This window comes from Macaca thibetana, chromosome 4, assembly GCF_024542745.1.
Source record: "Macaca thibetana thibetana isolate TM-01 chromosome 4, ASM2454274v1, whole genome shotgun sequence".
NCBI lineage: Eukaryota > Metazoa > Chordata > Mammalia > Primates > Cercopithecidae > Macaca > Macaca thibetana.
Window position 1 is genome coordinate 3,177,366 of NC_065581.1, and position 17,353 is coordinate 3,194,718.

A 17,353-nucleotide genomic window follows, 5' to 3' on the forward strand; every position below is an offset into this window, starting at 1 on the left:
CCTGTGTGGCCCCACCTACCCCCTCCTCCTGGGAACTGAGAGTAACAAATGATCTTCCAATGGCAATTGTGTCCTGGCCTGCTGACCTCACTATACCTGGATCATAACAAACTCACATCTTAACACGGGCTCGGCCTCAGTCAAGTCTCCTGGTCACCTCATCTTGTCACCCTCCATAGGAGGATGGCAGGACAGGGCTTGGGCCTCCAACCCTCCTGAGCTTCCATGTTTCTTAAAGCTCTGGCCTCCCCATCTCAGGAAACGGACCCCGTTGCCATCACTGCCTCCTCTCTCACCTTTAAGAGTCACCTCAGATCCATCAGCAAGTCTCACCCGGGCCACTCTCAAAGCATGTCTCGAATCAGCCCTCTGCAGGTGACACTCAGCCTTCCCCAGTGCAGGCACCGGGATGTCACACAGGCCAGTGTGTGTGCTGCCTCTGTCCTGGCCCTCGCCCGGCTCCACACCTTCTCCACAAAGCAGACAGATGGGTCCTCACAGAGCACAATCTGGGGCACAGGAGTCCCCTGCTCAAGACCCTCCAGTGCGTCTTTATGTCTTTGTAGAATAAGCCCGCGCTCCTCAGACCCCATAGGGCCTGACCCCACCTGCCTTTCCAAGTCACCTTCTGTGCCCTCTTGTCCACCATGCTCCAACCACGCTGGACTTCCTCTCTCGGATCCAGGAGAAGCCGAGCGGAAGCCAGCTTTTGCCTTGTCTGTTCCCCTTTGCCTAGAACACTTTTCCACCCAGAAGTTTGTTTGACTCCCTCTTTCCAAACATTCAGGCTTCAGCACGAACATCAGCCCCTCAGAGGGGTCTCTCCTGACCATCCTACTTGGTACGTAGCACTATTTAAAAGCATGTTCCTCACGTGTGTCTGGGTTCTTCAGGCTCCCGCCCGCCTCTGCCACGCAATGTGCTTTTCAGGCGATCAGAGGCTTGCTCTGGAGATGTATCTAGAATACCTGGCACTGGCGATGGCATCGGCATGAGGCAGTGTGGCTGCTTAACAAATACCAGTTCCCTTCACTGCCCTTTCGGATTCCTCTATTTTCCACAGTTCCTGAGATGCACACTCCCCAGTCTATAGGTTTGGGCCCTCTTAGCGGATTCCCCGTGGATCTGTGACCTTTGCCTGTGAGCTCTTCTTTAACGAGAATTTTCTTCCTCTGAGTCCTGAATGCCTCTGTGGGAGGCTGTGTTTTGGACCCTGAGGGGTCCAATGCGCTTCACTGGTTCTTACACTGATATCTCAGCCTCAGGGAGCAGCTGGAACTTGGAACACACAGCCCTGGGTGGTGCAGACTTCAAGGCTCCAATTTCTTCAGCGTGAATCTTTTTCTGCTCACGGTCCAAGGCAGTCGGCCAGCTCTGCGCTGAGTCCCTGTGGCAGGCAAAGATCTCCCAGTCCTGTGGCCATTGACGGTTTTGACTCCTGGCTTGACTGAAGGAGCTCAGTTCTAACTGCATCAGAGGCCTGGGAGCTCAGCTCTAGCCCCCGCGCAGGTGTTGAAAGCCAGGCTCCTCACACCTCTCTCTGGTTCAGACGCCCCGGGAGCTGCCTCTGTGTCTGCTCCTGCCGGGACTCCCTCCTGGGTTTGACCCCGGGAACTTCCCTTTCTTGCACTAGAGCTCAGCCTTGTACTTCTAAAAAATGCTGTATTTTATCCAGCATTTATGTGTGTGTGTGTGGCGGGGTCCCTGTCTGTTCAGTCTACCAGCTCAACCAGAAGATCCCTTCTGGCCCGTCCCCATACGTTTGTCTTTACTACCCCTACCCCAAGAAGCCACCCCTTGGGGACGGTGCCTCGTGCAGCTTGGTTTCTAGTCCTTGCTAATGTACGTGCTCCCCCATACATTATCAGAGATCCAGCACTCCAAAGCACCAAGCACGCTGCTGGGCACCCTGGTGCATGCAATAAATACTTGTTCATTAAAGGAAAGCAAGCAACCTTCAATATTTTGCTACTAACAGCTGGTCATGCTGGCTGGTGCTACAGCTCACCCCCTCTCCCCAGCGGGCCACTTCACATCCTGTCAAACAACAGAGCCCACTGCAGCAGATGGGAGGAAGATGATAAAAAAGGGTAGGCAATTATTGGCTTTAATAATTCTAGTGGAGCCTTTCAAGGCTGGTAAGCAAAGGTGGTTTACATTTCTCACCACCAATTTTTTAACCTGCTCCCATTACACCCAGACTTCTATATCTATTAAGAGGATGCAGTAATAATAATAGTAGTGACTAATATTTAATATTTATGAGTACTCATAGAGCAGACATGTACTAACCACCTTAATAGTAATATAAATATGAAAATAATTATGATTATCATGGCAGTTAACATACATATGGCACTAAGTGACAGGCACCGTTCTAAATGTCTCATACGTGAATTCACTGATTCCTTCCAACCCCATTATTGACCATGATGACTCACAGCTGGTGAAACTGAGGCACAGAGAGATTAAGTGACTTGCTCAGGGTCACACAGCTATTAAGTAGCAGAGGTCCAGGCTCCGTGTCCGAGCCTCCCTTCAGACTGCCCCTCCATGCATATCTTTTCCGTGCGTTATTTCAGTCTTCAAAATAACCCCACGAAATAACTATTATGACCCGCTTTTTACAGACATGAGAAAATGCGGGCTCAGAGAGGTTTGAAGCAGGCTGGAGGCAGTACAGCCAGTCGCTGGGCCAGCTCTACCCAGACTGCAGAGTTGGAGCTGTGAGCGGGAGGCAGAGCACCTCAGGACCACCGTCCTCATGCACACACATGCACATACACGCACACGCATGCACACATGTTTACTTCTGCAAGTCCCCTGGATGTCTTTTCAAAAGCTATATAATTTGTTTTTAAAACTGTGTATTTCAAAGAATTTTTCTGAGGTTTTAGAGTATATTTAAATAAATGAATGCCTTACCTTGCCTACCACTAAACCTCAGTATGTTTCTAAAATGAAAAAAAACAAAAACCCGGCCCTTCTCACATGGGTCAGCCTGCATACCTGCATAACTGCATACCTGCATAACTGCATACCTGCATAACTGCATAACTGCATACCTGTAACTGTATAACCACACAACTGCACAACCGCATAACTGCACACCTGCACAACTGCACAACTGCATACCTGCACAACTGCATAACTGCATACCTGCATAACTGCATAACTGCATACCTGTAACTGCATAACCACACAACTGCACAACTGCACAACTGCATACCTGCATAACTGCATACCTGCATAACTGCATACCTGCATAACTGCATACCTGCATAACTGCATAACTGCGGCTGCTCTGGAAAGACCTCCTCTGCCACTTCTCCCTCGTCAGGTGTCCTCCTGCCTGTGACAGGTGGGAGCAGAGCCTGGGGTGAGGGAAACAACCCTGTCTGACCTCTGCTCTCAGGAGTATGAGTCGCCAAGAGGCTGTGCCCTGCTCTCCTGGTCTAGGAGAGAACACTGGTGCAGGCCAGCAGCAGAGGAAGTGGCAGAGAGAATCTGCAGGGGTGGGGACGCAGGATGGAAGCTGAGGGAAGACAGGGGCCTGCCGGGTAGAGGGGGTGAGCTGTGGCACCAGCCCGTATGACCAGCTTTTGGTGGCAAAATATTGAGAGTTGCTTGTTTTCCTTTAACGAGCAAGTATTTATTGCGTGCACCAGGGTGCCCAGCAGCCTACGTGGTGCTTTGGAGCACCGTATCTCTAAAGAGCAAACAAGGAACAGGGGCCAGGCAGGGGAAGACAGAACCAGGTGTGGCAAGAGTCGGCCGCTTCAGGTCCAGGCTCTGACAGGAGCCAGTGGGGGTCAGGGGACCGCAGTTCTGTCCTCTATAGGATGGGCTGCTGAGATATGAGGGTGGAACCATTTACTATTGCAAAGTGCTTGCCATCTGTACTGGTACAGTGGGAAGCACAGAGAAGCATTTGTTAGACAAATCAGCACCCTCGAACTCCGAAACAGCTACGCCCAGCAAAGGCTGCCACAAGGGAGGGAGCCGAAAGGCTTCCTTAGGAGATAAAAGGAAAAAAGCTGCCCACTCCATCCTTCTCCAGAGAAACTACCGCTCACTCTCTGCTCCTTAAGGCCCTGCTGGGGCAGGAGGGCTGTCCCGGAACACGCTGTGCTGTGGGAGGGGTTTGAACATCCCACTCTGGGACAAGAGCTGGAGGTAGCCCCAGCAGAGGAGCTCAGTTCTGGCAGCGGTGCCTGCTGAATGGCGTTTCCGGCAGGTGGCCTTTTTCCATCTGCTATTGCTGGCCCCTGCTGCTGCCCAGGTCCTCAGGACACAGTCGGCAAGAACCAGGCTCTTGGGAAACCACGCCCGCACCCTCGCGGTACGCGGACTACCCACACCCGCACCCTCGCGGGGACTCTACTACCCACACCCGCACCCTCGCGGGGCATCTACTACCCACACCTGCACCCTCGCGGTGCATCTACTACCCACACCCGCACCCTCGCGGTGCATCTACTACCCGCACCTGCACCCTCGCGGTGCATCTACTACCCGCACCTGCACCCTCGCGGTGCATCTACCCACCCGCACCCTCGCGGGGCGTCTACTACCCACACCCGCACCCTCGCGGGGACTCTACGACCCACACCCGCACCCTCGCGGGGCATCTACTACCCACACCCGCACCCTCGCGGTGCATCTACTACCCGCACCTGCACCCTCGTGGTGCATCTACCCACCCGCACCCTCGCGGGGCGTCTACTACCCACACCCGCACCCTCGCGGGGACTCTACGACCCACACCCGCACCCTCGCGGGGCATCTACTACCCACACCCGCACCCTCGCGGTGCATCTACTACCCGCACCTGCACCCTCGTGGTGCATCTACCCACCCGCACCCTCGCGGGGCGTCTACTACCCACACCCGCACCCTCGCGGGGACTCTACTACCCACACCCGCACCCTCGCGGGGCATCTACTACCCACACCTGCACCCTCGCGGTGCATCTACTACCCACACACGCACCCTCGCGGGGCATCTACTACCCACACCTGCACCCTCGCGGTGCATCTACCCACCCGCACCCTCGCGGGGCGTCTACTACCCACACCCGCACCCTCGCGGGGACTCTACGACCCACACCCGCACCCTCGCGGGGCATCTACTACCCACACCTGCACCCTCGCGGTGCATCTACTATCCACCCCCGCACCCTCGCGGTGCATCTACTACCCGCACCTGCACCCTCGAGGTGCATCTACCCACCCGCACCCTCGCGGGGCGTCTACTACCCACACCCGCACCCTCGCGGGGACTCTACTACCCACACCCGCACCCTCGCGGGGCATCTACTACCCACACCCGCACCCTCGCGGTGCATCTACTACCCACACCCGCACCCTCGCGGGGCATCTACTACCCACACCCGCACCCTCGCGGGGCATCTACTACCCACACCCGCACCCTCGCGGGGCATCTACTACCCACACCCGCACCCTCGCGGTGACTCTACTACCCACACCCGCACCCTCGCGGGGCATCTACTACCCACACCCGCACCCTCGCGGGGCATCTACTACCCACACCCGCACCCTCGCGGGGCATCTACTACCCACCCCCGCACCCTCGCGGGGCATCTACTACCCACACCCGCACCCTCGCGGGGCATCTACTACCAGGGCAGGGGCGGGGAGGCAGTACCACTAAGCCAAAAGATAGGTGCTTTCTTCCCTCCCAGGCACCTGAGCAAAGGAAGCTCAGCTCCCCTGAACCCTTAAAGCAAGGATAAGACTGACTGCATGGCCAGAAATTTGGTTTTCATTGTTGACTAAACAGTAGCAACACAGGGTCACATCCATAATCTACTTATAGGTAAGGTGAGAGTATCAGCATGGAGGGGGATGGGAAGGAAGTTTGGGAAAGGAAGAGAAACAGCATTTACAAAAGGGGAAAACAATCATTTTCAGGGTAAACATTGCTCTATCCATGGAGCAGTGGTTTTCAGTCTTGACTCAACATTAATTCCCTGGAGAGTTCTTTAAAAAACCCAGTTGCCCAGGTCAAACCCCCTTTACCAGTGTGTTTAGTGCCTTCCCCCCTGCCCCCTGCCCGGAAGCCAGCAACTCAAAAGACTTAAGGTTACCCATAGTTCAAAAAGGCATATTGGACTGATACTGAGCAGGGGTGGGCAAGCTATTTTTTGTAAAGGACCAGATAGTAAATATTTTCAGCTTTATATAATACCATCCTGCTGCATCCACTCAACTCTGCGTATAGCCAGAAGGCCATAGGTAATACCTACGTAAACACACAAGCATGGCTGTGTTCCAATAAAACTTTAGTTACAAAAACAGACAGTGGGCTCCAATGTGACCCACAGGCTGAAGGTTGCCCACCCCTCACCTAGAAGAGATACGGAGGCTTTTCTAAATCACTCCTTTAATATCTCCAAATTTCCCCCTCCTAACACAAGACCCCCACCTCCCTGCAAATCCATTCATAAAAATTCATGTCAGAATAACCCTGTGGGGTGGGTAGCAAGTAGTTGTAAAGCCAGACTGGCCAGTGGATTTGCAGATTTTTGGAGCTGGGTGAAGGGCACGGGGGACTCATTCCACTCTTCTGTCTACTTTTGTGTATATTTGAACATTTTTCCAAGACAGAAAGTTCAAAAAATAACATTTTTTAAAAAGAGAGGAAAACCTTCTCAGACAGAACCACAAGGTGAAACTGGCGGGAAGTGTGGGGATCCTGTGTCCTGCCCGGGGCTGGGCCTTCAGGAAGCACGTGCAGACGCACCAGCCCAGCGCGCTGTGCAGAGGATACTCACGACCAGTAGAGCAGCATGAGCAGGAAGGGGCAGATGATGAGGGCCTGCAGCACCTGCCAGTCCCGGCACAAGGCGGCTAGCCCGGGCATGAGGAACTGGCCCGCCATGGCCACGAAGCTCGCCACCATCGTAATCATGAACCGTTTTCCAGGGGGGCACAGCTCTATTCCTAGAACACAGAACCAATGAGAGAGAGATGAGTTCCCCGCTCGACAGCCCGAGGAGTCCTGGGTGCACCTGGGCCAGTGCACTGCTCAACCCACTGATGACTGAAATTGTTTTCATCTGCTGCCCACCACAAGTGCCCTATGTGGTGTGCCAGTGTTTTATGGGCACACTGAGGCTCCAACTGGGAAGGGAATCAAGATGGTGGTTCAAGGCCACAGGGCTAGTCGACGACAAAGGGATGCTATAATTCAGAGGAGTTTAGCTCAGAAACCAGGAAACGGTGCTGCCTATGGGACAGATCACCCATTGTTCCCACTTCCTCTGCTCTCCAGACGTCACTGAGCTTGCTGTCCAGCACGTTCCCCCCTCATGCCCATCCTGTTGCCATTCCTTCCTGTCCATGATGCAGTATCAGGGGCCATCTCGACCTCTAGACAGGATACCAGGCATGTCCATATACTCACTCCCACCCACAGGCACCACCCGCCCCTTCTTCTGCTTCTCACTCCAGGGCTCCTTGAGCAGTCCGAGCTCCAGGCAACCTACTCACACTGTGAGACGGAGGGAGACTGAGTTGAGTCCCAGTTTGTCTATTAAACAAGACAAAAACCAACAATAAAGCTGACTCAGATCATACAGCAATGACCCTACCACAAAGCCCCTTCTCCATGTGGGAGTTCTGTGGGCCACTGCAACACGGTTGAGTCGCGCATCCTTTCTCTGTCCCTATTGGACAACTTCCCCTGGGCAAGGCCCATGTCTAATTCATCTTTGTAGCTCCAAAACCAAAAACAGTGTCTATTTTCTACAAATGCCCACTGAATAGAGGGGGACCACGGCCCCTCTTATTTGCAAGAATCTATTCTTTTACTTTGACCTTGAGTCAAAAAGATGATCAGAAAACTTTAATCTGTGGCACCCAAGTGACAACCAATACAGACCTCCTACATGAATCACCATAATGAAAGCCCTAGTAGAAAAAGCAGCTGAGTTTTATATGTATATATATGTGTGTGTGTGTATATATATATGTGTGTGTGTATATATATGTATATATATATTTCCCTACAGAGCATGTATGTTTATTTGCTATTCTCCTGCTATACGCAGTATTCTCTAAAGGTTTCTTGCTTGCTTGCTTTTTTAAACATAAGGTAAAAACAAGAGGAAGGAGGAAGAGGGGGAAGAAGAAGAAGAAGGAGGGGGAAGAAGACAGACCCTTCAGAGAGACCACTTTTATGCCTGTGTGTTGGAGGCTGTTCGGACGGTGGGCTTCATGGATCAGCTGTGACGGCTCATCTGCTGGCTGTCTAGAGACCACAGCAGAGGTAGGAGGTCAGAAGGCAATAAGGGAAGCAGACTAGAGAGAGAACAGATGAATTATGCTTGGCTATAAGGATATCACCAGCCTTAACAAGGAGAGGGTGCTATGCCCGCCAATTCCTACAGCAGCTCATCTGCTGGAAAAAAATACTAATGCCATCAGAATTTCCATTCCTGCTCAGCCACAAGCAAACAGATCATCATCATAGCTATCAGTGAACAAGAGAGAAACCAGATTTCACCGATGATTGCTTATAAAGAGGCTTCTACCATTTAATTAGGAAAACAAGATTAAATGGCTCATTCCTGGCCATTTGCTGCCATGCTGTTCCTTTTGGTACCATAGGTCAGGTTCACTTAAAAGATCGCTACTTAGCAGGGTCCAGATCTGGCATTTCTGCTCTTACAAACAATAAAGAAAACAAGGTCTTTTAAGAAAAGACTAACAGTTGTAGGTCTTGTTTTCATTTATTAAGCACAAGCAGTAAATTGGCTGCTATGGAAACCAGAAATCTACATTAGCCACGGTAAATTCAGTGTTGGAAGCTCGGCATGGGCTAGTATCAGATAAAGAAATTCAGCACTTGGCCTTCCAGGTAGCCTTTAAACAAAGTCAAAGAGATAATGTGGAAATAGCATGATGGTATCGTATCAATGGTTTACTGGTACAGCAGACATATATATATTGCTTGCTGTTTTTCTCTTCAATACCTCTCTTTAATTTAGTGATATGATACAATGAAAATATCTGCAACTACACTTCTTTTACCGGAGTTCCCCTTTGGGATGTCTAACCCCACATCCTAATCTACACTGATGTGATGTCACACAAGGGATCATGAGGCCACTTCCCAGACCAGGTTCTAGGTTTGCAGATGAGCAGGGAAAATGGTCCCTTGCTGGGCCAGTCTGGCTTCAGTCTCCCCTTGCTACAAGTGAATTGCTGTGGCTGGCATATCTCTTAGTGTGACTGTCAATATGACAATTATTAAATGGTCATAGTTTTTCTTCCAAAGGTTCTCTCAATCTTCTCCTATACGTAAGTGGTCGGTGTGGCCCCTAACTCTTTGCTGCCTAAACTGTAGTGTGTGAACCTGCTGTGTTGGTATCGCATGTGAGCTTGTTAGAAATGCAGCCTCTTAGGCTCCACCCAGACCCAGAGAATCAGCATCTGCATCTTAATGAGCTCCCCAGACAACTCCTTGAGAAGCACTGGCTCACTGTATTTCTCCCGAACTGTAAGCATGTGTTGCCTGGCAGACACATCTGGGGGAGCTGAAGAAGTGGAATAATTTTCTGACCTCTCCACTCCTTCTGTTTTTGCTAGGAATCCTAGCAGGGCCTTGACTTTATTTCGTCAGGTAGAAAAATGCAGGGCACTCCAGCAGACTTGGTATTTTAGCATTCCTGCCGAGGCGATGGGAAAACACAGTGGCTTGATGGAAGGACACAGGTGTGGCCATCTGCAGTTAACTACCTTTTTTGTCTTGCCTCTCCAGAAAATCTTTCCAAACTGCTTGAATCTAACGACATTCTGAAGGTGGCTATAAAGATGTTTTCGTAAAAGAAAGCAATGATTAAGAAACTGCAGGCACTTGAGGATTGCCATTAATCACAACTTTCTCTGGAAGATGACAAATCAATTTTTTTTGGAAGTGGGAGAGGAAAGAACACATGAGGACATTTAAGCCTCGAGTCCCAGCATCCGTCAGGAGGGACGGGGACTGCAGGTAGATCGTTTTTGCTGGGCTCTGTAAGCAGAAGCATTTGGGGCAGCAGCTCCCACACTCTGAAGATGGTTCCGGCTCCCTGGCCAGGGCCACTGGCCTTGGGCTTGAAAGGCAGGGAATGATGTCCCCAATCCAACTGTCCCTTCAGGGCCTGGCTACTGTGGAGAGTAGATCACTCACGGACAGGCATCCACAGTGCCCGTGGAAGAACCTGGATGGCAGCCGTGTCCCGGTACTTGCTAGAATCAATTTATTTGCCAGTGGAGCCAAACCCAAATCCTTTGAGTGGATTTTCATTTATGGGCAGCAAGAGTCCCCCTGATTATGTAAAACATTTAAGGGCCACAAGAAAATGTCCTGGGTGATGCAGCAAAGATTCAAACATTGAACTATCTCAAGTGGCCAGCATGTAGCACTTCCACTGCTGTGGTTACAAGCCTGGACTCTGTAGCCAGAGTGCCCAAGTTCAAATCCTGCTCCTGGTACTTAGAAGCCGCGACCTTGGTTCAGTCAGTTAGGAGTTCTGTGCCTCAGTTTTGTTGTCCGCAAAATGGGGTGTTGTGAGCACTAAACAGCACATAGTGCTAGAACGTAAGTGCTATGTGTTATAATCTCATGCATTATTTTTCCAGATTTTGGAATACTTGCATATATATAATGAGATATCTTGGACAAGGGACCCAAGTCTAAACACAAAATTCATTTATGTTTCATATAAATCTTATACTCATAGCCTGAAGGTAATTTTATAAGAGATTTTAAAAAATTTTGTGCATGAAACAATATTTTGACTGTGACCCCTCACATAAGGTCATGTGTGAAATTTTCTACTTGTGATGTCATTTAGGTGCTCAAAAAATTTCAGAGTTTAGAGCATTTCAGATTTCAGATGTTCTGATTAGGAATACCGAACCTGCATAACAATATAATTATTGCCAAGTTGTTCTTTGCTCTCATTCGACATGGTGAGATCCTGTCTCTAAGAAACAACCAACCAAACATACCACTGTTACTTTTCCCCTAACACCTTAATGAAGAATGCCTACAAGCTACTCTTGGCAACTAGATACAGTTTGTCGATGAGCAGAGAAATTACTGAAGGCTGTGAGGATGAAACGGTAGGTAGCTGAGACTTAACTGAGGCATTTGGTCAGTGAATCAACACGGACCACGACCAAGTCTGAGCACAGAGGCTGCCCCGAGGCTCTGATAGAAACGTGACATTGTTAGGAGGCCACAGCTCTGGGAGATTTGCTTTTCAGAAGTTGTGAGATTCTTACACATTTTCAGGAGGAAAAGAACATTGTACTTCCCAGGGTAGTCACTTCATGTGAAGAAGGAGGAAGGCCTGAGGGAGTGGGGTGTGGGGGTTTGACGTGTCATGTGGTGGCGGCTGCAGTCGCAGGCATTTGCTCAAACACGAACCCCGGTGCTGCAGGGAGAGGGCTGACTTTGAGGGAGGGGCTTCTAGATAATTTGGGTGGGTCTCATCTCATCTGTTGAAAGCCCTGAACACAGAGCCGAGGCTTCCTTGAGGAAGAAGAAGATTCCACCAGTGGACAGCAGTGCCCGCCCCCGTGCCCTCGAGTCCTGATGGCTGGCCCTCCCCCTGGCCCCTCGTGGATGTCAGCCTAGCCACCCCTCACAGTCGTGTGGGTCAATTCCTTACAGAAAATCTCGAAATAGATATCTCCTGCTGTTTCCTTCTCTCTGGTTGAACTCTGAGACAGAGGTCAGGGGGTCCTGCACATCACACAGGGTCACACGGGGCCTCCTGCAAAGCCCATCTCCGAAGCTGCACCCCCCTCCCCTCCCCTTCTTACTCCCCACTCTCTCATCCTGTCCCTGCTTCTCTTCCCCGGCCAGCCTGGACCAGGTCCCAGCCTCACAGGGACCGTCTGTCAAAACACCAAGCTCAAGGGACCGTCTGTCAAAACACTGCAGCACCCAGGCAGGAGCCCCAGGGAAAATGCAAAGCTCTGAGCTGTGCTACTGGGCAGGGCTCGGCCCCAGCTCCAGCGGCTAAGGCATCTGCCCACCGACATACCAGGAGTGACCAAAGTTTTAACATTCTCCCCCCACCTCCCTCACCCCCCACAAACACACACACTGATCTCACTGTTGGATTCAGTAATTATAAATAAATTTTTAAAAACCCTTTGAAGCCAATCTTAAAAAAAAAAAAAAAGGGCCCATCCTCCCATAATGCACAAATGAGTAAAACACAGCACTTACTCTTCCTCAAATACGTTTAAGAAACCCTTGAATGCTTGTGACCATAGGGAGAATACACCTTTTCTTGGGATTGCTAAGTGCTCCCGGCTTCTCTGAAATGAGAGTACAGGATTCTTCTGGACTGGAGTTGGCTAGGAACAAAGGAATATATTAAGTTGACTGACAATACTTAAGCCAGAGGACAGGAATTCGCAGAATCGTGCCCGCGGAACACAGCGTGCCACGCAGGGCACAGGATGAGGCGCCAGCTCTGGCCCAGCGGTGGGGGTTAGATTCCTCCCGGGCTCTGCTGGGCAGTGTGAAGTTACTCAGCAGCTCTGAGCCTCTGTGTCCTTGTATTCAAGGTAGATAACGATCATACCTACCACATAGGGTGGTCATCAGCAAACAACATTCACGAAGCACTCTCGAGTGCACCTGGCTCGTACTGAAGCCACGGAAGCCTTCCGCACAGACACCAGGCCACCCTGCTAAGCGATCAAGCTCTTCCATCTGGGACGTAAACTACACCGTGTTTTAGGTAAAGCTTGGTCAAAATGAACTCAGACAATGCAGTGTGCCAACCCCGCGTGACAGCACTCTTTTCTTTCTGGGCCTCTGCTGTCCAGGGAGGGCTGGCCAGGCTGCTCAGAAAGATAAGTGTCTTGTGGGGAAGGGTCTTTGACCTGCCACAGGCCATATCTCCCTCTGCAGGGCTTCATTTCAGCCAGAAAGCCATGCGCACACCCCCACTACTCCTCACTAATTTATACATGGAATTCTGAGGAAAGCCACAGAGCCGCAGGGAGGTCTGAGTCGAGCAATAGCGAGGCTCTCAGGAGAGAAGAGCTCCCGATGAGCCCAGCAAGGACGGAGGACCCACTTCCCTGGCACCTTCCACCTCCAAATCCCTTTGTGAGAGAAGCCAGCCCTTGTGACGTCCCAGCTGTGCTGCCCTGGGCACTCTGCAGGCCCAAGGCCACTCTCGGGACAGGGAGAGTCTGCGCAACTCACCGGCAGAGGGAGGTGAGACGGGCTCAGGAAAGGACAGCGAATGCCCACACTGCTCAGGCTCCCAAATTAAACACAATTCCTGGAACAGGCCTGCGGAATGAGAAATCCATCCAGAGGCCACTGCTGAATGGCCTGGCCATCCTCTTCCAAGGGCAAGCCTCTGCGAAGGCCGACTGGGCCACTAGGACACGGGGCCTTGGGGATCCCACTGCCCAGCCCAGCCCCAGAACACACAGGATTCAAAGAGGCCACTTCTCCAAACCCGCTGTCCTTACGAGTGGACTACCCCCTCCTCCCCTCTCCCAACCCTCCTCCATTATCCACTACACTAGAAGCCCATTTCCACCAGCAGAGGCAAAATGTGGAAAGGAAGGAGGTGCAGCTTTCTCAACAGAGACTGGAGGGCTGGCCATGCTGCCTGCCTCGCTGGGCTTCCTCCAGCCTGGTTCCGGCTCGGCCCTAGGCTGCTGATATCCACCTGGAGAGCCCTCTGAAGACAGCCCCATCATCCTGGACTGCGCCCCTCCCTGGCAAGGTGGAGAACTGCAGGGAGCTTCCTCGCTGGCCTCACCATCTCCCGGACCACCATGCCAGCCTCTCTCCTCTTCCCTGCACCCTCCCTCCTTCCTGTCGCTCCCCAAGTGGGCCTGGAAGTTCACACCACTCAATAATTACTGCCACAGGCAAGGACGCATGGCCCCCAGAATCCTGGAAAACAGACTTTGGGACATGTGATTGTGGAATTCCTTATTATAGCAGAAGGGCCTGAAATTGCCAGTCATGGAGACCCAAATAGCATTTGAGGGTATGACTGTAAAAGGTTGCTATTACAGCTCGACATCTCCCCTTCCACGTGAAGACATCCTTTTTCCTCTCAACTCAGGACCTCCCAACCCAAAGGAATGGTCAGAAGAATCTGAAAGAGTAGTTTTCTCCATTTAGAGAAAGAAAAAATTTAAACACCAGAGATATCGTAAGTATTTCTTACAAATCACATTCCAGTGTCTGCCAGACATGTGGACATGGGCATTAAATGCTCAAATGCAGAAATACTGAATTAATTATCAACCGAATACCTATCATGTCTGCAGTACTAGGTGAACTAACAGCTCTCACTTGCTGAAAGCTAAATGCTTTGGGAGGTATTTTTCATGCATTCATTTAATCTGCGCAATGACTGCATTATGTAGGTATTGTTTTTAATGCTCATTTTACGTGACAGGACCCTGAAGCTCGGGGTGATTAAGTGACTGGTCCAAGATCCCACAGCTAAGAAATCAACCAGATGGGAGTTGAAGCCAGTTTCCTTGTATTACCCCACATCTCTGTGGGCAGAAGCTCCTCTGTGCCCCACCAGAATCTAAACTCCAAGGACGGAAGGGCTTCTTACGTTTTGCCTCCTGCTGCTCGTCAGAGCCTAGGACTGTGTCTGACACATGCCAGAAGCTCAGATAATTGTTGCATGAATAAACGTAAACGTTTTTTCCTCTCTAGTTGTCACTTTACCTGTGCCCCCCAATCAATTATAGTCACCATGGAAGAGATTGGCCAGCGAATCTGTAGAAGCTGGCCTGGCACCCTACATGGGAACTCATCAAAGTCTACATCATGGTTCTACATGTTCATACGTGGATAATAATTTGAGGAAAATCAACCATAAAACCCAACATGAGCCACAGAGTTTGGTTTCCTTTCAGATTCCTACTACCTTCTGTTTTTTCTTTAAAACTAACATTATAATGACTCAAACGAGAAATAGGGATTTAAATGCTCAGCAACCTCTTCTGTTTAAAAACAAAGACTGATGCTCAGCAGTACATGCTTACGAATTTAAATTAATGACACTTTTAGTCTCCTAATACTTAAAAACAGCAGAAAAGGCCAAGAAGAGGAATGACTTCAAATATCAGAATCCCCTCCCAGCCACTGGAATTCTTTCATTTCAGGTCTGTCGTTCATTTTCAAGCTAAGTGAAGGAGCAGAGATGGGACAGAGTGGCTTTAAGGTGGAGAGCAGTTTACCACCCCGGTTTTCCAACAACCAGTTCCAAAGTGACAATTCCCAATCCTCAGTTTTTCTGGTGCTATCCATTCTATGGATCAAAATCACATGCAGTGAGTGACCATGTTTGTATAATTATATCACGCTTTTGAGCAAACGGAAGCCTCACAGGCCTTCAGATTTGAAACCTCTGAGGCATGTGGCCAAATAGACGAGCCCTAAATTACTTCCAGCTCTGTCGCATAACAGCCTCTGCTCTTAGTTCCCCAGCTGTCGAAGGGCTGGGAACATTATCTGACTTTTATTTCTCATCATCAGCGCCATCATCAATTGTCATTATTTTATGAGCTTGGCAAGCATCAGGGAATCAAGGGCTGGGTGTATGGTAAACAGAATACATCTCAATACCAGTTCACAGCATCATTACTGTGTAACATCTAGTAATAGTAAATACATTTTACTCTTTGGCATAATACTCCTAAATAGAGAAGAATTATTAGCAACTTAGTCTTTCTAAGTTAAGTCTTCCTTTTCTCTTCTTCTCTCATTTCTCCATCTTCTCTTGCATCTGGATTTAAAAACACTTTTCTTTTGAATGTTCCTACATTCACAAAGAAGAGAGAATCATGCCATGAATATTTTGGATATTTTGCCCTTGTGGTTCTTCTGCCTTTTTCTCTCTCTTCCCGGTAATATTTTAAATCAGATTCCTGAAACCATGTCATTTTACTTTTAAATACAAATACGTCTCTCCTAAAAAAGACATTTCACATCTAACAAAATTAACAGTAATTCTTTAATATTATTCAATATGTAGTCTGTGTCCAATCTACTCAATTACTTTAAAACAGTCTCTTTACAGGTTTTTTTAAAAATCAGGATCCAAACAAGATCCACATATTACATATCTTAATTCTCCTTCAATCTAGAGCAGACCTCCCCCCACCCTCTTTCCCCATGGCACTTGAAGAAACCACTGGTTTTATGTGACTTTCCCATGATGTTGTTCACGTGTCCCTTCATGCCCTGTTTTACTCTCTACACTGGAAGTTCCACCTAACGTCTGGTGAGACCCAGGTTCAGGTTTTTGGAAGAGCGTATTGCAGCTGGTGCCTGTGCATCACGGTGCTGCCCTGCAGGAGGTCACCTACAGGGAATGACGCCACCACTGATCCATGGAGCAAAGTGGCGGTGCCTCAGTCTCGCATCCTAGAGTTGTTCGCCAACATTTTCCCTAAAGGTTTCATTAGGGAGTGCAAAATGGTGATTTGATTTTCAAATTCCATCCTTCACGGTGCACTGTTTTCACCTTGAATTACTTTGGAAGGAAGAACTTGTATTCAGCAACAAGGGCCAGCTCTTCGCCCTGAAATATGGTCAGTTTGGAAGAGGCAGCACCATAAAATCACAGTCACTCTGGGTGATGGATAATTTCACACCACATGTCCCCCTCCAAGGGCTCCCGTTGCACTCAGAGTGAAAGCAAAGTCTTTCACAGTGACCCACATGATTTCCACCCCTCCCACATCCCTCAGACCACATCACCTGCCCCTCCCCGCCCCATCGCTCCACTTCAGCCACACCGGCCTCCCTGCCGCTCCTCTAACCCAGTGAGCACATCCCCCTTCTGGGCTGTGCACTCCCTGTCTGTCCTCCCCAGAGAGCTGCACATCTCCCTCCTCCTTTTCTCAGGTCTCTGCCTAAGCACGATCTTGCACGGAAACTTTGCCCTGACCATGCTATAAAAAATGGTAAGCCCTGCCCTCTTGCTTCACCATGTTGTAATCACACAGAGGAGGTTGCCTCCCGGACAGTGGTTTGCAAGTGTGGCCCCAGACCCGCAGCAGCAGCCTCACCTGGGGCCACCATTTCAGAAACACAGAGTCAGGGCCCTTCTCAGTCCTACTGTATCAGAAACTGAGGTTGGGTCCAGCAATCTGTGCCAACAACCTGTGCAGTAATTCTGACACTGGCCCCACTGAAGAACTGCTGCAGTGTACTTTGCAAATATTAGCCCCCGAATTCGCCTCATAAACGGATGAGGTTGGGAATGGTGATGATGCTGCTGCAGGGAACACCCTTTGAAAAGCAGTGTTCTGAACACTGC

At 50.1% G+C, this 17,353-nt stretch overlaps 4 protein-coding genes across 29 annotated transcripts in view; 2 read left to right on the forward strand and 2 right to left on the reverse strand.

Annotated features, from left to right (window-relative positions):
* The window catches only part of LOC126952529 (tubulin beta-2A chain), a 759,189-nt gene that overhangs the window by 160,822 nt on the left and 581,014 nt on the right, over positions 1-17,353 (reverse strand). The window lies entirely within an intron of this gene.
* The window catches only part of PRPF4B (pre-mRNA processing factor 4B), a 908,191-nt gene that overhangs the window by 137,104 nt on the left and 753,734 nt on the right, over positions 1-17,353 (forward strand). The gene's annotated exons all lie outside the window — the stretch shown is intronic.
* The window catches only part of FAM50B (family with sequence similarity 50 member B), a 667,415-nt gene that overhangs the window by 123,909 nt on the left and 526,153 nt on the right, over positions 1-17,353 (forward strand). The window lies entirely within an intron of this gene.
* SLC22A23 (solute carrier family 22 member 23) overlaps positions 1-17,353 on the reverse strand; it is a 190,238-nt gene that overhangs the window by 47,498 nt on the left and 125,387 nt on the right. For all 4 annotated transcript variants that reach the window (XM_050787197.1, XM_050787196.1, XM_050787195.1 and 1 more), the window contains exon 4: positions 6,797-6,965. In XM_050787197.1, coding sequence (XP_050643154.1) covers positions 6,797-6,965 — 169 coding nt within the window. The remainder of the gene's footprint in view (positions 1-6,796; positions 6,966-17,353) is intronic.